We start from the raw sequence: 20,980 nt of genomic DNA, 5'->3' as shown, positions 1-20,980 counted from the left end.
TGGAAGCATTGTTCACGACTTAGCCAAAACCATGGACGTGCGCACTCACTCAGCATAATACTGAGAGGGTTGTGCTATCCGCCAGAGAGCGTGATTGAAGTGTGGCCAGTATACGGACCACTTTTAGCGAGCACAGCATGCAAAAATCCTGACATCAAAAACCTTGCTCAGGGATCTCGGGCATGAAGTTCAGGCATTCCAGCAAATAAAGATTTTTTTACAACCTCATGAGCACGTTTGACAGCTGTCCATTTGAAAATCATGATGCTCTCATGTACAAAGTGTTGCAGAGGGCCATTTGAATATAAGCCTCGTGCCAGCAAGCTGGACACGGAAAGCTTCCAGGGTAGCCATGTTCTGAAGCTTTTCAGGAAGCTTAAATTTAAAGGCAGTACTTTACATTTCATTAAAGGGACACTGAGGAGAAATTGAAGTTGGCTTGTATCCATAGAATACCAGCTCCTGATCACAAAAACGCCACTCTTCCTGAAAACAAAGCTCTTGTAATGTAGAAAAGAGCAAGAACCAAAATACAGGTATCGCCGCCACAGGCCAATCTCGCAAGTACAAGCGTGATGACTTCCTAGGGCAAGAGGCGCCACCATAGAGGAATTTTCCTTACTTATGGATGTCACGAATCTCTGAGGCTTGCAAAGGAAGGTTGCGCACCGCACCGCTAGCCGCAGAAATCACGGAGTCTCCGTTTACGTCACGTTTCACGTCACTCCGTTTTGTGTCGTCATAAGAGTTCTCGAGTTTGAATCGGAGCGGCGGGAAAAAATTTTTCAACTTCGAATCCAAATTTCTTTGAAATAAATGCATCTTTCGCTCCCGGACAAGCGTCAACAAAGCCATGAAATGCCGAACTATCAGATATTGCTAACAAAAAAATTTTGATAGGGTTCTCCTCAGTGTCCCTTTAAAGTGGGATAGTTCTTTCAGAAGTATCATGAAATGCACATCGCATTCCAAGGAACACAACATAAAAAAAGAATGAAAGATGATACACGGCACAGAGTAATAAGTTCTATTTCAGCGGCACCATGTGCAACAGTTTATATAAAAAAGAGAACAAAAAGCATGCTCTTCAAAGTATGTGTATGCAAAATTTGGTTTTGTTTTCTTCTGCTATATTTTGGCAGCAGCTGTGTATTTCACTGAACTAAATTTTTTTGTCCTTCACCTTACCTGGTGAAATTAACCTTCTAGCCCTGCTATTAACACGTGCGAGTCTAGGATGAACTGGATGTAAGTATACCAGTATATTTCGCAAAGTGCAGCCTGGAAGGAACCCAGGGATACATATCTCCGTCTTCGCGAAACGACTCAGGCAAAAGCGGCAAAAAGCACGGTGTACCATGGTGGGCCACCGTAATAAGTTCCTTTCCGCGCTTACCACAGTTGCGATAAGTGCCTTCGCCGAATGCTACTTGATTATGGCCATGCAAGGCCGGACTGTTTCGTTCGAACGAGAGAGCGGGGATGGTGCGGAGACGACGCGGCAAAGAGCAATAACTGGAAGCAGCTGGATGTCTCGCACGAGCGCTTCCGACGTATACCCGTACATGAACAACGGCCAGAAGTCAAGCGCCACTCGCACTGGAGTTTCTAGTCTGGCTCCTTCGCGTGGTTTGAAACGCGCGCGAGAAAAAACGTAAACAAGAGCGCAAATAAAAATAAACAAAAGCGCGCCCGGACAATATGGCGTTGAGCTCGTTTCCGGCTTCAAAAAAATGTCACTTGACTGCTTCTCCTTTTTTTTTCCCTTCTTTCATGGGCTCTATGCTCGACCGTACCGACCGTACTGCCGCCCTGCTACCTACAGACTGCGGCTGCGGGCCACCCTTGCAGAAACAAGGCCGCCCGCTCAAAATTGATACAAAGAAAATTGCGTTAGTAAACTAAACTTTTGAAGTAAAATTTTGCTTTTAATTTTAAATATGAAAGGCGTGAGCTATTATTAGATTTTTTCTTGTTAGGTGCTAGGTTGCGATCCTACATTTTAAAAATGGCAGCGCTCATGTGTGGGCGTGTGTTTGAACGTCTTAAAATTTTGCGAAGAAATGCGGCGAAGGGTTGGTGAACTTTTATTTGATATTGGTGAAGAGCGCATGTTATGTGACATGCACTTATATAATTTATACGGTTCCCCTTTGAGACGTGTACATTGTCACGAGCGATCTGTTCCGCCTGCTCACGGTAGTCCGTGCGATAATGTGCTCTGACTTGTCTACAGGAATCAATACGAGCATAACGCATACAGTGCACTACAAGAAAGCTTGGCAGCTGCCAGCTGGCCTTGCTTATTGCCAGAAATCAGAGCGCAACGCACGTATTGGTCAGTTGTCCGCGCGCTGTTTTCTCAACGTAATTGCATCAGGGTTTATGCTGCCTTCACAACTGTGCGGGAAAAAAAAAAAAAATTCCTCTCCTTCGTGGGCTTCTAACTGCGTTATCTAGTGCCGAGCAGACTGGAAGTGCCAGTGCTTTCCAATATCACCTGCGAAACACTAGCTTAGAGACTCAAGGTCTTTTGCAACAATTACTGTTCAGTTCACTTTGGCGGTTCTTATTAATGGCTATTAGTCAAATTATGTTTCCAGTTTCTGCTTCCCCTTGAAAGTACACGGCCACTGCCATGTTGATGGTGATAATGTTGGGTTGGATGACAAATAGCTAAGGGAATGAGGTGTAAAATATAGCGATTCTTTGCATATTTTTATTCAGTGTGCATTTTCTTTGGCTGCCAGGGCTAGTTGTACAGCCATCCAGGGGTGCGAGTACCAAGGAGGTGAAATCAAGATCATTGTTACGGGACTATCATTGGAGGACTGCGTGAGTCTGATAATTAAGGATTTCGCCACCTTTATTTCAAATCTGAAGAATGTGTTACATGAGCAAATAACTGTGCTACAGTATCTCTTCACCTGGGTTTTGGTGCCTAAACAAGCTTGGGATAGTCATGTATGGAGCATTGTCATTTCTTTAGCAGTTTTTTTTTTTTTGCCAAATTTGGCCTTGTTCTATCTGTGCTTTAAAGCCACTGCCCACTGATTTGCTGCTGCTGCTGCCTCATATGTAACCAGGAAAATTTTAAGGTTACTGCGCATTCACAGCCCATATACTCCAGAAGTATTTGAGTTAAAGCTTCTAAAAAGAATGGATACTCATTTGGTCAAGTGCATTTGTTTTCTTTTGTTGTTGTCTGGTGGTTTAATGTGCCAATTGTTCAGAAATATTAGCTTATAGAGCAATATGATAAAATCAGTTTTTTTTGGACATTCTATTTCTTGAAAAAAAAAAAAAATTGAGAAAAAGAGTGTAGGTGGCATGTTAACTTCCAAAGCTTTTCTTATGAGCAGAAAGGGAAATGATTCTGTAAGTAAGCCGTTGATTATCGTGTACAGCAAAGAAAGTGGACTTCTGAGCATCGCATTAATGGTGAGCTGTTGACACAGATTTGAAGGTATAAATATGTGTTTGCTTCGGAATGAAATAAGTTGAGTCTGCGCCTGTCCCATTCTGTTTCATGCGTGTCTTTATTGTGCAGTTTCCTTTTTTTTTTCATTATTTATGAGCAACCAATGCCTGACGTTCAATCTTGAACTAAAATTTTCAGTATAGAGTGTGAGTGTCCAGACATTACTCATGTTGGAGAAGGGTATCAGTGTTCCATTGGTAAATAATCTGTTAACGTGGATAGATGATAATCCCTCCCTTTTTTTTTTGTCACTTGGAGGGTATAGCATCTTTGTTGCTTAAAGGTTTGTCTTGGTCTGGTTTTGTTTTATGGGGATTAACGTCCCAAAGCAGCTCGGGCTATGAGGGACGCCATAGTGGAGGGCTCCAGAAATTTCAACCACCTTGGGTTCTTTAACATGCACTGACATCGCACTGTACACGGGCCTCTAGCATTTTGCCTCCATCAAAATGCGACCGCCATGGCCAGGATCAAACCCACATCTTTCGGGTCAGCAGCCAAGCGCCGTAACCACTGAGCCACCACGGCGGTGCAAGTTGGTTCTGATCTAGTGGTGGTTAAAGGCAGGCAACAGCACGTGCATGTGCCTTCTTTTCCTGATGCGGTGGCGCATATTTACTATTTATGGATTTTATTGCCAGATTTGGTCTTCCAAGGCGCTGGAATGAAAGTGAACTTTTTGCTGACACTCCAGACTGGACATTTAATGGTAAGTACATGCTGGCAGCCACTTAGTTTAATGTGTGTTCTGAATACAGTATTAAATAGGACAGTAGATGCTTTATGTAGAAGGGGCAAATTGAATTGAAAATCTTATTTCTTGGTCTTTTTGTCAGTCATTGTGCCTCATGGAGAGTAGTTTGTTGCACTTTTATTGATGCATTTAAATGTGCATGAGACGAGAGGCCTTTTTCTATATTAATCAGTTTTCACGAGCTGTACTTGGTGTGGAGAACCTTTTGTGAACTGGGCTGTGTGAGTAGAGGGTAGTAGAATGAACTTAATGGGTTGACTAACACGTTTAACAAACTAATCTTCCCTCTGACTAGCATAGGAATAGACGTTTACAGCACTATTCGAAGGCTTTTTTTCATGGGACCCTATTATAATGCTCCCAAGCACTGTGATGGCATGCCATTTCTTTTGCTCTAGACTGATTCTATTGACCTTAATAGCTGACTTACTCGTCTGCTTTTACTTTGTGAACTCTTTAGTGGGCCACTTTGGACAAGTGTAGTCGAGTTAGGTAAAGCAGAATTGTATAGTTATGTGAGAACAGGCGCGTTTGTGCCTTTATAAGTCCCTTTATTTTTCTGAAGTTGTTCACAGCTTATGACAGCTTTATAGCTTTAATTGCTCTCTGTTTCTTGAATCCTTAAGTCATGAGCATGGCATGGTATTAAGTTCTAACGGAGAGGCTGGACAAATTTTTTTGACTACAGAAGTAGTAACATTCACCTTGTTTGTTCATAATGTCACCAAGTGTGAATGTAGGATACAGCTAAAGCGTACCTAATTAACTTCGGAGCTGCCGAGTACAAGCTGGTGCCAAGTGCCAGGCATGTCACAGTCATTATTTTGATACCATTGTTTGCTCGAAAATATCATGGCAAACATATTTTGCATGTTCCACTTGCTTGAGCAGACCAAATGGTCTGGCAGTGTTCCAGCTTTGTTTGTTCAGGAAGTTTCTTTTCCATGTCACATACCTGAAAATCATATCACATACAATTTCCTGCCCCTATAAATTAAAGCAGAACCTGTTGAGTAGGCATTTTATTATAGTGAATTGTTCCAGGTAAACTGGTATGCTTATAAATTGCAGTGTCATAGTTCCTAGAAATATACATACCATGCTGTGTGTGAAAATATCTATGTAAATATGTGATGTGGGCACAAATATTCAAATGTCATCTGTCTGTATTTACGACTGAAGCATTGTAACAGTTTTCATTTTTTCATCTCAGAATATATTTCCTTTCTGCATTTTTAAGATTCTCAAGCTCTGAATCACATGGTCTGTCACATGCCATTTTATGATAGCTTATTAATCTTGCTAAAGTTTTTCATACTATAGTTGTTCCCTGTGTTGTAAGCGATGAGTACTGTATTTGTTAAGTACGTGATTACTGATCAAGGCTTTTATGATGAGTCATGGTAATTATTTTCTAATGGTTTTATGGAAGTGATAGGGATGATAATAGGGTGTTTGCTTAGTATTCTTTTATATATAGTTCTTTAGGTAAACATGAAAACTTCTAACAAATGTAGTGCATTTATAATATTTACCATAAATTAAACTTATTGATCTGTTATATACAAGCATTCCAATATACCTACTCACTTAAAATTGTATTGAACGGAGGCTTCTCATTCATTTCCTATTCGTCTGGCGGGCTGTATATATGAACCATGCAACACCCTGAATGGCAGGAATGAAGGGACATCCTGACTGCATTCATGTACTACTTTTGTTGCCACCTGTAAGCCTTTGTAGCTTACTGAAGGGAATGAATTTGTGTGCAGTCAAAATGAGGTGTGTAGCGAGTCTAAGTAGTGTGTCTGATATGAGTATAAACATTCATCTAGCAGACATCAGATTTTCATGATGATGAACATCTGCAGGCTTACGTGATCCTTGACAGTGATGAACGTTTTATATTTTAGAGGCATGCTTGTCAGCCGTGTAATAGTGCTTTAATCTTCTTTGAAGATGGAAGGCCAACACCGTTGAATGGGAAGCAGAAGAAGAGATATCTTGAGCAGTTGGAATATTGCGTAAGTCTTCTCCTCCTTTTTTTTCGTTTGTAGCATAGGCATTTTATGGTGTGCAGTTTGATCCACCGAATTTGTTTTCATTGTGCGTGCTTAACTGTTATGCTAGAGAGAGGAATATCTAAGGTTGCATCAATATTTACATGTATATCTTGATCACTTGGCTGTGAAGTTTTCCTGTATGAAGCAGTAGCATATTTTTTTTTCATTTGTATACTGGTAAGAGTGCACCTGGGTTTCCAGCACTGCATCATGCTTACGTGGGTTTTAGTGCTATGGAAACGTTGGAAGTAATTCAGGTTAATCTCTAAAATTGACAAAATTTTTTCCTTGCATTTAGAGACATACCTAGAAATTCACATTTGCTTAGTAGTACTTTTTTTTTAAACGAGATTTATTGCCTCAGGACATCAACAGGCGAAGGTGGGATGAAGAATGCAGTAATGAATAAAGTAATGGAAAAAGGTTAGCTGATTTTATGAAGTCCAGTTGTGAGCAATGGTATGGTCCCTACGTCCAGGCAATATACGAAGCAGGGTTGCTCGGTGAAAGACCCGCTACCTTCAGGTGCCGAATCCTTTAGTAGTACTTGAAGCTCAGTGTAATATTAAAGGGTGTGTCTCCACTTGCCAACTACACTCTCTCTTTTCTTCGACACATACTAAGATTAGTTTTACATGCTGCTGCTTGTCATTGGTGACACTCCTTTCTAGTGGATGCAGCTTCCTGTTTGATAAACTGGCTTTGCTGGTTCAACAAACTGCTTTGTAGCCATTGTTTTTGTTTCAGACTTCCTGTCTCTTTTATGTTCCCTGGCTGTCTGTTTAAGTATTTCTCCTGGAAGTGAAGATGATTGCCATTTCCTCTAATACAGAACGCAAGTGCGCAAAATAGTCATGTTCATGACAGAATATTTCCTTTTAATTCATTACAGCTCCTGAGTATTTCTCATTTAGGCATAATACAAAATATTTTGACCAAAGTTCCAATAGCATTTCTGGGCTACATTATGTGGAGGCGATCAAAATAGGCCTCCACATTTTCCCTCTCAACTCATATCCTGGACCGAGGGAGATAAAGATTACAGACTGGCACTGCACTCAGCCACCCAGCCAACCCGACTCGGTTGTTTAGTTTTTGTTTTGCCGCTCACTATCCCGCCAGCCACGTCTAGACAATACAGGAGAGCGTGGAAAGAGAGACACGCCATGGTCTACTGCCAGCCATGCACCCCGCCTTTTTCGCGGCAGTTATTAGCAAGCCAGTGACAGCCCCTTACTGCTGACGCCATGAGTGCTGTGGGACACGTTGTGCGAAGTTTCGAGCAAAATCCCGTCATTGCAGGCTGCCGTAAGGCATGAAAGCATGAAAAATTATTGTTATTATGGGCTCACTTCTGAGGACTTGTAAGCGGCAGGAGTACTCAGTGGCATTTACTCGACATAAAGTATGCATTTGATAGCCATTTTCTGAACCGCTTTTCAGGGACTCTTTAATACTAAGATTTTCATTTAATGCCTGCAGCATTATTCAAAGCTAATCAAAATTTGCTTTTCTCAGTACAGTATCCGACGGGTAATTCGGAATCCAATAATTCGGACTTGTAGGATATTTCGGACCTCGATGAGGCACCGTCATTTACCCCATAGAAGCACATACATATTTGCGATGGCTATTTCGGACTTAAAAGGTCCGAAAGTTCGATTTTTCGGACTAATTTCAGTGGCCTGCGGGCCAAAATCGGCCATCTTATCGGCTTTCCGCCGGCGCGTAAGGCGCCATCTTGGATTGGGGTGGATTTAAGCTGCAGTTGGCTTGGCTTGACACACTTTCGGTACCTCATTGTTGCCAGTAGAGGTCCCTGTGATCTCTGACACTTCGAGGTGGCAGCCGGATTATCATCGCCGCCAACTTGCTTTCGTCGGCGACATTGTCGCGGGCAGTTATCGCTTGTCCTATACGTTGAAAATTGGTTGTTGGGGGAGGAAATTTTGCAGGACCTATCTCAAATCTCGCTGGGGAAGGATAAAGGAGGGACTGAGAGAAGAAAGGAAGAAAGAGGTGCCGTAATGGAGGGCTCCGGAATAATTTCGACCACCTGGGGTCTTTAACGTGCACTGACATCGCACAGCACACGGGCGCCTTTGCGTTTCGCCTCCATCAAAATGCGGCCACAGCGGCCGGTTTCCAACCCGGGTATTCCGGATCAGTAGCCGAACGTCCTAACCACTGAGCCACCGCGGCGGGTCTCATACGTTCGCCGTTCGCCGTTTCGTCACTTGGGTTTCTCTGACCGCGTTTACCGAGTGGCGCTCAGTCTTCACGAAGCTACATCTGTTTGCCGTTTTGTGATTGCGTCCGGCGGTTCCACCGCTTTGAAAGAAAAGCGCCTTATCTTTGCGTGTGTTTAACGAGCGGTGTGGTGCACACTCGGATTGTGGACAACATGGCCCCGCCGGGTCCGTCAAAGCATGGGAAGTATTCCAACTAAATGCGGTGACCTTGCTGACTAACGTGTACAGTGAAACCACAACCTTGGCTCAAGTACAGGCGCAAATCGTTGCCAGCAAGAGAAATTTTCCGCAAGGTAAAATCAGTGACATTTTTAAGCCGATTTCATCTCAATAAAGTAATTTTTTGTGCTTCACGGATTCTTCGGACTGTTCGATTATTCGGACCATTTTTCTAATCCCTTCGAGTCCGAAAAATCGATCGGCGACTGTATATATGTTAGAAACTTGGTGCATGTAATTAAACACCTCTGCTGCAGACTCCCTTTTAGTATCCAAAAGTGTATGAGGGTTGGCTACTGGCTTGTGGTTATGGCAGCATTATTTGCCAGTTGTCAGAAGTTTTCATTTAGTAGACCACAACAAGCAGTGTTAAATAATTATATGGCAGTGTCTTGCTTAATTTCTTGGGCTTTTGACCCAGGTGCAGTAGTTTCAGAGAGAGCATTTTATGGTTTAGACCTGTTTTCATTGATGGGATAAAGCACTGTTTTTATTCAGGCGACTGCTATTCTCACTTCTTTTGGTATATAGCGTCCTAAATTACAATACATACAAAAGGCATTTTGCTAATTTTGAAGAACCTTTGTTAAAACTTTGAATTGCGCTAAACTGTCAGTATGAATTGGCAATTTTTGTATGCGGATGTATAACCCAGTAGGTCCATCATTGGCCTATGGTTGGTAAAATGTCTTGGGCTTTTGACCCAGGTGCAGTAGTTTCAGAGAGAGCATTTTATGGTTTAGACCTGTTTTCATTGATGGGATAAAACACTGTTTTTATTCAGGCGACTGCTATTCTCACTTCTTTTGGTATATAGCGTCCTAAATTACAATACATACAAAAGGCATTTTGCTAATTTTTAAGAACCTTTGTTAAAACTTTGAATTGCGCTAAACTGTCAGTATGAATTGGCAATTTTTGTATGCGGATGTATAACCCAGTAGGTCCATCATTGGCCTATGGTTGGTAAAATGTCTTGGGCTTTTGACCCAGGTGCAGTAGTTTCAGAGAGAGCATTTTATGGTTTAGACCTGTTTTCATTGATGGGATAAAGCACTGTTTTTATTCAGGCGACTGCTATTCTCACTTCTTTTGGTATATAGCGTCCTAAATTACAATACATACAAAAGGCATTTTGCTAATTTTGAAGAACCTTTGTTAAAACTTTGAATTGCGCTAAACTGTCAGTATGAATTGGCAATTTTTGTATGAGGATGTATAACCCAGTAGGTCCATCATTGGCCTATGGTTGGTAAAATGTCTTGGGCTTTTGACCCAGGTGCAGTAGTTTCAGAGAGAGCATTTTATGGTTTAGACCTGTTTTCATTGATGGGATAAAGCACTGTTTTTATTCAGGCGACTGCTATTCTCACTTCTTTTGGTATATAGCGTCCTAAATTACAATACATACAAAAGGCATTTTGCTAATTTTGAAGAACCTTTGTTAAAACTTTGAATTGCGCTAAACTGTCAGTATGAATTGGCAATTTTTGTATGCGGATGTATAACCCAGTAGGTCCATCATTGGCCTGTGGTTGGTAAAATGTCTTGGGCTTTTGACCCAGGTGCAGTAGTTTCAGAGAGAGCATTTTATGGTTTAGACCTGTTTTCATTGATGCGATAAAGCAATGTTTTTATTCAGGCGACTACTATTCTCACTTGTTTAGGTATGTAGCGTCCTAAATTACAATACATACAAAAGGCATTTTGCTGATTTTGGAGAACCTTTGTTAACAAAACTTTGAATTGCCCTAAACTGTCAGTATGAATTGGCAATTTTTGTATGCGTATGTATAAACCAGTAGGTCCATCATTGGCCTATAGCTGGTAATGGATGGCTTTCAAAGGAGATTTTGACAGAGTTGACCTAGGCTGAAAGCAAGTTTTGATGTCGCTTTTATTCTTAATAAACGGAATCAAAGTAACATTCTCAGGCATTACCCCTGGTGTAATTCTACAAATGTCATTGCATTGCAGTTCCATTTACAGTGAAATGCCGAAGGCAAGGGCCCACTGAGTTTTTTTTTACATCTCTTATAGTGTTGTGGACCAGTCCAATTTGTTACGTTGGATTTTCACTGATTTTGTAATAATAACCCGAACACAACACCCCAGATGATGACATACGCCGCAGCCGTTCGCCGTCCACCGCCGCCTCTAAGTCACCCGGATACACCTGGCCACATTCACCGCCAACCACACCCACCTCACCCTTCTCAGGTTCTCCCTCGGAAGAGCGACGTCTGGCGTACCGCCGATTATCGCCCTCTGTGCTATCACTGCGGCGGGCCCGGTCACGTCTACCGCAACTGTCGTTACCGACATATGGGTCTGCAGGGATATCGTGTCGATGCGCCCCGACCGCAGCGTGGTCAATGGCCTCCAGAAATAAGCGATTACCTGGCCGCGACACCCGAAGCAGCACACTGCTATGCCCGGTTGCCGTCTCCACGTCGTTTCTCGTCTCCGCGACGTTTTTCCGCCGACATTTCGCGTGGAAGGTCTCCTAGTTCCCGTCGGGAAAACTAGAAGCGGCAACCTTTGGGGGCAAGGTTGCTCACCTGCGACATGTCCAGGATCCTCCACTGCTGCACAAACATGACTGACCGCTTATACGACGCACCGACGATCACCAGACCGATAACACGCCTCGCCGCATCAATTATTCGCCGCAACGAAACCGCCTGGTGCCGCACCGCAGCCGTGAGCGGACTCCGCGACGTTCCCGTACACCTACGACTACAACTGCTGATCTGAACATTTCAATCGACGGTACCGACGTCACCGCACTTGCGGACACCGGCGCCGACTACTCGGTAATCAGTGGACCTTTTGCCGCGACTCTGAAAAAGGTGACCACACCTTGGACGGGCCCACAGCTTCGTACTGCCGTGGGTCATTTGATCACCCCAGCTGGCACGTGCACATCACGATTAACCATCGAAGAGGACACGTACCTGGCCACCTTCGTCGTACTCGACCAGTGTTCCCGGGACGTAATCCTCGGAATGGATTTTTTGACAGAAAATGGCGCGGTCATTGACCTTAAATCGAAGTCAGTGACGTTCTCCACCGAGAACGCAATCCACAGTGCTTTCGAACGTCCCGCGGCTCTTTCCATCCTTGATGACGTCACCATTCCACCCCGTTCGAGCGTTGTGGTCTCTGTCGGCGCGAAGACGCTGCGAAAGTTTGAAGGTGTCGTCGAAAGCAAACCAATTATGCTTTTCGACCGCTGCCTTGCTGTCGCCAGAGGGGTCGTTTACCTCGAAAACGGAGAAACCGAAGTCCTGCTTACGAATTTTGGCAGTGAGCACCAACATCTTAGCCTTGGGACTACTATGGCCCACGTTCATGGTATCGCCGACATTCGACGAGCGCCCAGTTTTGCCATGGTGTCGTCAACAGAAGTTCACACCGGTGTTCCCGACTTCCAGTACGACATTAACCCCGCACTTTCGCCGCAGCAGAGAGGCCAAGTAGAAAATCTCCTCCAGCGCTACGGCGATACCTTCTCGACTTCTTCACGCGTCGGCAGAACACACTTGGCCAAGCATCGGATAATTACAGATGACGCCGTGCACCCTCTCAGACAGTCACCTTACCGCGTGTCTTCCACGGAACGCGCCGCAATCAGCCGTCAAGTTAAGGAGATGCTTCGAGACGACGTCATTCAGCCCTTTCGTAGTCCCTGGGCGGCACCTGTCGTCCTCGTGAAGAAAAAAGATGGTACACTGCGGTTTTGTGTGGACTACCGTCGCCTAAACAAAGTAACTCGAATCGACGATGCTCTCGATCGCCTCTGCTATGCAAAATATTTCTCATCCATGGACCTCAAATCAGGATATTGGCAAATCGAGGTAGATGAACGGGACCGAGAAAAAACCGCTTTTATTACTCCGGACGGGCTCTATGAGTTTAAGGCAATGCCATTTGGTTTGTGCTCTGCACCCGCGACGTTCCAACGGCTGATGGACACAGTTCTGGCAGACCTGAAGTGGCAGACATGCCTCGTCTACCTTGATGACGTTGTTGTGTTCGCCCCAACGTTCGAGGAGCACCTTCGGCGCCTTGAAGCTGTGCTGCAAGCCATAAAGTCTTCTGGGCTAACGTTAAAAAATGACGTGTTTGACAAGGACAGACACGCCTTTCACATGGGATGCTCCTCAAGCACAAGCATTTGAAACTCTTCAACGCCACCTGCAAGGACCTCCAGTTCTGGCTCACTTCGACGAAAACGCAGATACGGAGCTTCATACTGACACAAGCAACGTAGGCCTGGGTGCCGTTCTGGTTCAAATCCACAGCAGTCGAGAGCGAGTCATCGCTTACGCCAGCCGCTCTTTGTCTCGCGCTGAAGCTAACTACTCAGCAACTGAGAAAGAGTGTCTAGCGATCGTGTGCGCGACGTCGAAATTTCGACCCTACCTTTATGGAAAACGTTTTACTGTAGTTACGGACCATCATGCCTTGTGTTGGCTTGCGACCCTCGAAGATCCATCAGCCCACCTTGTCAGATGGAGTCTGCGCCTCCAAGAATACGACATGACAGTGGCGTACAAGTCCGGCCGGAAACACTCGGATGCCGAGTGCCTCTCGCGTGCCCCCGTCGAATCCCCAACGGAGGACGGAAACTACGACGACGACATCACCTTAAATGCGATCAGTGCAACGAGCCTTGCTGACAAACAATACGCCGACCCAGAGTTTCGGGACCTCATTGAGTTTCTTAACTGGACCCGCCCGACTGTCCCGAAGGCTTTCAAGCGCTCGGTAGCGTTTCTCTGCGTTCGCCATGGTGTCCTCGTAAAGAAAAATTTCGCCGCAAACAATCAACAATACCTTATTGTTATACCGACGAGCCTAAGGGACGAAATCCTTCAAGCTTCACACGATGAACCGACTTCTGGACATTTGGGTGTAGCCCGCACGCTTGCAAGAATCAAAGAGAAGTATTACTGGCCCCGCCTTCAGTCGGACGTTGCACACTACGTCAGAATGTGCCGAGGCTGTCAGCGTCGCAAAGTGCCCTCAACAAAACCTGCTAGATTCTTGAAGCCTATAGCACCACCATCACGGCCTTTCCAGCAGATCGGGATGGACATGCTGGGCCCATTCCCTCTTTCTCATTCGGGAAACAAGTGGGTCATCGTGGCAACTGACTATCTGACCCGATACGCAGAAACATCAGCTCTGCCAAGTGCCACAGCCCTTAACGTAGCAAAATTTTTCATCCATCAGATCGTTTTGCGTCACGGTGCCCCGGAGACCCTAATCATCGACAGGGGTACAGCTTTCATGGCTGACCTTCTACAGCAGATTTTACTCCACAGTCATACAGACCACCGAAGGACGACATCCTACCACCCTCAGACGAACGGTTTAATGGAACGCTTAAACAAAACACTAGGTGACATGCTCTCCATGTATGTCGACGTTCAGCACAAAACTTGGGACGAAGTGCTCCCATACGTCACCTTTGCATACAATACGGCCGTTCAGGAAACGACAAACATGCCACCGTTCCGTCTCGTTTACGGCCGCGACGTGACCACGATGCTAGACGCCATGTTACCGCATGTGGACAACATTGACCCGAATGCGGATCTTCACACATTCCTGCACCTCGCTGAAGAGGCTCGTCAGCTGGCCAGGGTGAGGATTCTCGACCAACAATGCCGAGATGCCCAACACTATAACCTCCGACGCCGTGATGCTCGGTACTCATCAGGAGACCGTGTGTGGGTCTGGTTTCCCATTCGCCGACGCGGACTTAGCGAAAAGCTCCTCTGCCGGTATTTTGGACCTTACAAAGTCATCAGACCACTTGGAGACCTGAACTATGAGGTCGTTCCTGACGGCTTTCAGAAGACTCGGCACTCCCAGCACCCTGAGGTGGTACACGTTGCCCGCCTCAAGCCTTACTACGAGCGGTAGCGCTAGAGCTGGACTTACGGCCGCACAACGCTTGAATTTCCCTTGGTGAACTTTTTTTTTTTTCAACACACCGGCTACGCATCGGGACGATGCTCTTTTTTTTTCCGGGGGCCAGTGACACAGTGCATTCCGCATTTTCGCTTAGCGCTGACCTGAAGCACGCGCCGTCTCGAAGAAGAGGAAGCGGAGGTGTCAGTGATCTTGAGCTGTGGTGCAGACGTTCGTCGGATCCTGCGTTCCTGTGTTCAGTGATCACCGCACTCACGCGTGACAATAATAAAACAGCAACAATCTTCATTTACACTCAAGCCTTGTCCTGGGGGACGTTCAAGGCGAAGACAGAAAGGTAGGAAGAGGAGAAAAGAAAAACCGCTGCGGTGGAGCAGTGGTTAAGCTGCTCGTCTACAGAGCCGGAGTATCTGGGTTCGAACATGACTGCGGCGGTCGTGTTTCGATGGAAGCAAAACGCAAAAGGCGTACTGTGTGATGTCATTGCATGTTAAAGATCCCCAGGTGGTCGAAATTATTCCGGAGACCTCCACTATGGCACCTCTTTCTTTCGTTCTTCTTTCACTCCCTTTATCCCTTCCCTTACAGCGCGGTTCGGGTGTTCACCGAGATATGCAAGACAGTTACTGCGTCACTATTTTCCCTCAAAAACCAATTAATTAAAAAATAAAAAATATTCTTTGTTAGTACTGCTGCCATCAAGACTTATCACATGGGTGAGCATTTGGAAATATAGCAGGTGCTAAGTGCATGTGCTGTGGTTCATTACCTAGTTGTTTTGCACCTGTGAACAGTGGTTGTAGTTAAAAAATAAACTGACTGCAGTCACACTGCAGTGTTGGAGCTCAGCCAGTTCCATCCACTATTGATAGGTTCTTCATGCTGGCCTAAGCTGTATTTTCTGAACCAGGGTCTTGCATTGCATTCTAATTTCATTTTTGCAAGCCACATAATTATGCATTTGGGTTGAGTCTGAAAGCAGGAGTGCATGGATAGTATTAGGTAATGTCGCAGGCCTTTTGCCTTAATACTGCATTGTGAGGCAATGTGCTGTCTGGAAAGGAAGTATTGTATTAATGCTTCAAATGCTGTAATGTTGGCATAACTTTGTCCATGAGTTGGGCATCCATCAGTGCCTGTTTTATATCTATGAAAGCATCCAGTAACTCTGGGTAGCTGCAGTAGTTATGCAGAGTGGCCATATATAAACACGACGACTTTGTTGGTGTGCTGTGGCAGCATTTGTTCCATATTAATTTTGTTATTCTTTGCCATTTCACTGCCCCAGCACAGCATCACGTTGAACACTTCTCTGGTGCTTCATTTGCGGAGGAGTTAAAATTTTGATCAAGGTCTGGCCTGAAAGATTGGCACATACTTCTCTAACTTAGTCTTTCTGAACAGAAAAGGGTTTGGTAGACTTCTTAAGGAGATGGAGAAATGCAAGAGTGAAACGTGTGTGCATTTCAATAGGGTACATAGAGAGTCAGAAAGTTATTAATTTACTGAAGAACAGTTGGCAGTCTGCAGTTTAGCCTTTAGTGTTGCAGTTACAGGTTTTTACAGCCTTTTTTGTGAGGGTACTACATCTCGCAAATTTAATCTTCAAAATGCAGATCAAGTTCAGTTTGGTCTGTTCAAATCTGTTCACAGTTGCAATGACCAGAGCATATAAATTTGTTGTTTCATAACACTTTTGAAGGTTGCAAAAGTGGCAGCGAAGCTTTCATATCTTTCCAATGAAGGTCCTTCTGCAGCCATGCTGATCAAGACCCAAAGGCTTGCGCTGCATGTTCACTTGTCTTCATAACTATGGTGGCCATGATGTAATCATTAAAAATTTCAAGGCAATGCATGCCACAGTTTGTGTGTTGGATGGCATTTAGATTATATCATTTGTCCGAAAGAATAGGAATATGTTGATACCACTGGCATGGGGCTAGGCAGGGTGAATGCATTTTTCACTAGTGCCATGTTGGGCATCATTCTAGGTGTTGTTTGCATCACCAGTAGCACCACTACTTAGGGCTAATGGAAATGGCTCTTTTGTATAGTTTTTGTTAACTGTGATCAAAGTAGTGGGCCCATATTTATTCACTGACACTTTCAAAGTTCTTAGTTGTATCTCATTTTGTTTTTGTTTTTCACTTTTGCCACACAGTGTCCAAAAAAACATTGGCCTGCTCTAATCTTGGACATGCATAAATATGAAGTAAGAATCTTTCTGTGAGACCAGTGTCTAGATGGAACAAAACAAACAGGCTCAGACAGTAGCTCAGGGTAGACTGTTTATTTCCAGCAGAGGGTTGGGGTATGAAAGAAAAGAGAAAAGAGCGCCACAGTGGTGGTTTAGTGGTTGGAGCATCTGCCTTGTATGCGGGAACTAGGGTTCGACCACAGTGCCGCTAGGTACACACCGGTTTCCAAAGGGTACATGCTTTCTCCTCGCCTGGCGCTTGGCTTCTCTGGGGTGAAAGGCTTTAAAAACGGGTTTTTCACCCCACCTTGTGAATACAAAAAATACCTTGTGCCTTGGCGCTTTCTGTCCATAGCTTTTCTTGTGCCATTAAAATTCATAATCATCATTATGGATTTATGATTGATGGGGGTTTAACGTCCCAAAGCGACTCAGGCTATGAGGGACGCCGTAGTGAAGGGCTCCGGAAATTTCGACCACCTGGGGTTCTTTTGCGTGCACTGACATCGCACAGCACATGGGCCTCTAGAACTTCGCCTCCATCGAAATTCGACCGCCGCGGCCGGGATCGAACCAGCATCTTTCAGGCCGGCAGCCGAGCGCCATAACCACTCAGCCACCGCGGCGGCTATAATCATCATTATTATATCAGAAGAAGAGAGGGATACTGGCAATGATAGTACAGAGTGTAGGGAAAAAAACTGAAACTTAGGCAGGATTCGACATTGCTTCCTGCTTGAAAAAGAGAAAAACAAAACACGTAAAAGCACAGTATGTACAAGAGTTGACACAGTCAAGTCAGTACTGCAGTCTGTCGGGTTGGCGATGCTCTCTTGTTCTTCGACGCGGTGCTTGCCCTTTGTCTTTGCTTTGAGGAAGGGTTGAGTTTCTTCAACTGAGTAGAAGAGCGTAGCTTGGCTATCAGTGCCGTTTTGGCTGGTGCTGGTTCGGTGTGATGTCCAGAAGCAGTTCGACAATTATTAGAGGCAGTGTAGTTTCAGACCTGTTTTCTAGTACCCGATTTAATTTGGACGCATTCCAGCAGCGGCTGTAACTTGGCAGAAAGGAATTTCGGCTTCTCTTTTCTGACTATTTTAAATGGACTTGTGTATGAAAGTGATGCCTTGCCTCTAGCTGTGGAAATTCTCACCAGAGCGAGGTCACTTTCTTGAAAGTTTGGGGACCGAGTACCACGCCTCGTATCCGTGTACTGTTTGGTGTATGTCTTCTTGGCTTGGACACTTGCGAAGAGGTTTCATCACAGTGGTGTAATGTACGTCACTTCCAGACAGCATTCCAGCAATACTGAGGCGTGTTCTGGGCTGATGGCTGTGCCTTGCAGGGGACATGCCAGTCGCGAGCTGTGTAGACCTATATGTGCCGAGGTAATCGACTAAGGAAGGCTTGCAAAAGGCGTTTTTCCAATCTCGCCATCTGTAACCAATCCTTGAGTACCCTGCTGAACCTTGCGATTGCACCGTTTCCTTGCTGGTAGTACACTGAAGAGCAGTGATGTATAATGCTCCTCTCATGCAAGAATTCCTGGAACATTTATGATTTAACTGCAGTCTGTTGTCCATTACAGTTTTATCTGCAACTGCCCAGGTTTCAGTTTCATTTTTCCCTATGCTGCACTATCATCATCAGTATTTCTCTCTTCTCTCGAACCCCAACTCTGCTTGAAGTAAAAGCTACCCAGAGCAGCCATCATCTGTGCCTGTTCTTTCCTTCCGTCTGGATATGGGACACCATTGAATGGTGGTAAGGATGGGGTTCAACGCTTTCCACATTGTCTGATGTTGTTTGGGGTTATAATTGTAGGTGTGCCTAGCCCACACTCTTTTTGATGTGAAGGTGCTGCTATAATATGGCAATTAACTGGATTTCTTTTGCTTATCAGGCCTGTGAGTGAGTGTTGGTTTCTTACTGGGTAATTTTGTACTTTCAGGCCACCATAGTGAAGTATTTGAAGGAAATCAACAATGCCCAGGAAATGGCAGCACAAGTTGCTCAGGAAAATGAAGAGCTGAAAAAGCGTGTTGCATCTGGAAAGTTTAAGCAGAAGGGCATCCAAGAGTTGCAGTTGCACCGCCCAAACCAAGCAGGACGAAGAGCGGAAACCTAGTGCATTTGTGGTATGAAATAGGTGTTTGTGTATGTGTTCTTGTTATTGCAGTAGAAAAATAAAAGTTGTTGCCTTCATTCGCTTTTCCGAAGTGAGTGCACAGAGCTGCATATTGGTAATATGCCAACTTCAGTTTTGGAGTTAGAGGCAACCTTGGGCTTATTAGGTGCAATAAGCAAGTGGAGAAGTCTGATATAATGGTCAAAACTTTCCTAGGAGAAGGAACCTGACTGGTAAAAATGTCATTCCATCATCTTGAAAACTTGCTTTTGATGTCTTAAAAAAAAAAAAAACGCACACGTATGGAAATTGTGCAGCTTCTTTAGTTTTTATGTGTCTGGTTGCTGAAATATCTTTTTATTTAAAAATGCTTTAACTGTACCACTATTTAAGATCAATGTAATTTGGTTGCAATCATTCCTTCCAAAAGAAAACATTGTTAAAACTTCCTTCCTTGTTTGCTGTGCTGGGAGTTGTTACAGGTGACCCAAAAGGGACATTGTCTATAAAGCGACATTGTCTGTACTTTCACATTAAAATGGAACAAATGTAACCATGGGCTAACTCTGGTACCAGGCAGGAATTCGCTTGGTGTCACATGTTGTTTGGTGTTATTTGTACATGTCAGTCTCAGTTGAGGTTGACAGTCAAGTGTCAACACGCTGCCACCATCAGTTGGCTAATCCAGAGGTAAACGATTTCAGCTGCTTATGAATGAGCATTTATAGCAACTGTGGCTGCACGAAGTAGGGTGGTGGTGGTGGTGAAAACTGTTATACACAGGGGAGTTTTGGACACACAGGTCCCTGGGCCCCCGCATGGCCCCACTGTGTTCAAAAGTTCATGTCTCAGATGTTCATAATGCTGGCAGCCTGGCCTGTGGTGATGGCTTGCTTGGCCAGGTTGTCAGGGTCTGTGGCCAGCCAGTATGGGAGTGGTGGCAGGCGTGCAGCATTTTGAATTCCACACGCTTTCTTAATAGCGTGAAAAAAAACTTTTTTAAGTATTCGTGACAAAAATTGCACCATTTGCAGTTTCTTCTGTGCATCTTGACGAAACTTGCATTGCTTTAAACACAAGGATGGAGCAAGCACCAAGATGGAGCAAAAGAGGTGACACTCAAGTGCTGCAAGTTTCGTCATGAGCAACCCACTTGCCCAAACAGCTACCGTGCTCTGCAACTGTAATTAAAATGTTTCATCTATATCCAGTGGCTTAACAGCCGATCAATTCATTTGAATAAATCGGTGTGACTCGAAAAAAAAAACGCTTGTTCCAGTGGATCGCTAACAGCAGATTTAATTCCATTCATGCAGGTTATGCCAGATTTTCTTTTGAAATCTTTGCTCACGTTAGCTGGGACACCCTGCAAACCTGAAATCAATAAGTCACTGTTTATAGCACAAGAACGTCGACCAAATACGCTTCGAATCATTCTCATGATAAATACTTCATGGTCTGCATCTGCAGTGACTACTTGGCATCGACTGCTTCGCTATACCTATGGTCAGCTAACTGCTCCTTCTCCAGACTCTTGAACATCACTTAATTTAGTTTTTATTGTGTATAATTTTTAGTTTCCTGTTGTTCTTTGCCTATTCAGGTCATCATTTGTTTACTGTTATCAACCGCTAAGACACAAAGCAGAAGAAAGTCATAAGTGAATCAGAAGTTGCCGAGGTAATCTTTGCCAATTCATGACTTATTCTTCCCAATCCAACACTTAATGAATGATACTTGTTGGCATGTGGTAAACAAAAATGGATGAATTGTGTTTCCTTGTGTGAAACCTTTTCTGGCATTTTCCGCCTTTCTTGCAGAGAACTGTAGCCGCCCTGCAAGCTTTCTTGGTCTTTTCTAACATTTTATAGCTACAGATGCTAAACGCCAATTCCCGGGTTTCATTTCAGGGTAGCAGTAATAGTAGTGGTAGTAGTAGTCAG

At 44.5% G+C, this 20,980-nt stretch overlaps 1 protein-coding gene across 2 annotated transcripts; it reads left to right on the top strand.

The window, feature by feature from the left end:
* Window positions 1–1,917: 1,917 nt before the first annotated feature.
* Window positions 1,918–20,304, top strand: mRpL52 (mitochondrial ribosomal protein L52). 2 transcript variants are annotated; one of them, XM_077646507.1, is made up of 6 exons: window positions 1,918–2,075; window positions 2,751–2,835; window positions 4,123–4,190; window positions 6,195–6,259; window positions 18,861–19,047; window positions 20,072–20,304. In XM_077646507.1, the coding sequence occupies exons 1-5, from the start codon at window positions 2,009–2,011 to the stop codon at window positions 19,035–19,037; spliced, it is 462 nt and encodes a 153-aa protein (XP_077502633.1). In that variant the 5' UTR covers window positions 1,918–2,008; the 3' UTR covers window positions 19,038–19,047; window positions 20,072–20,304. The 2 variants fall into 2 exon arrangements, with proteins under 2 accessions (XP_077502633.1, XP_077502632.1); XM_077646506.1 differs by lacking the exon at window positions 20,072–20,304 and having other exon boundaries at window positions 18,861–19,114.
* The last annotated feature ends 676 nt before the right edge of the window (window positions 20,305–20,980 follow it).

The sequence above is a fragment of the Amblyomma americanum genome, chromosome 1, assembly GCF_052857255.1.
Source record: "Amblyomma americanum isolate KBUSLIRL-KWMA chromosome 1, ASM5285725v1, whole genome shotgun sequence".
NCBI classification, from domain to species: domain Eukaryota; kingdom Metazoa; phylum Arthropoda; class Arachnida; order Ixodida; family Ixodidae; genus Amblyomma; species Amblyomma americanum.
This window is presented reverse-complemented; position numbering and strand designations above follow the sequence as displayed.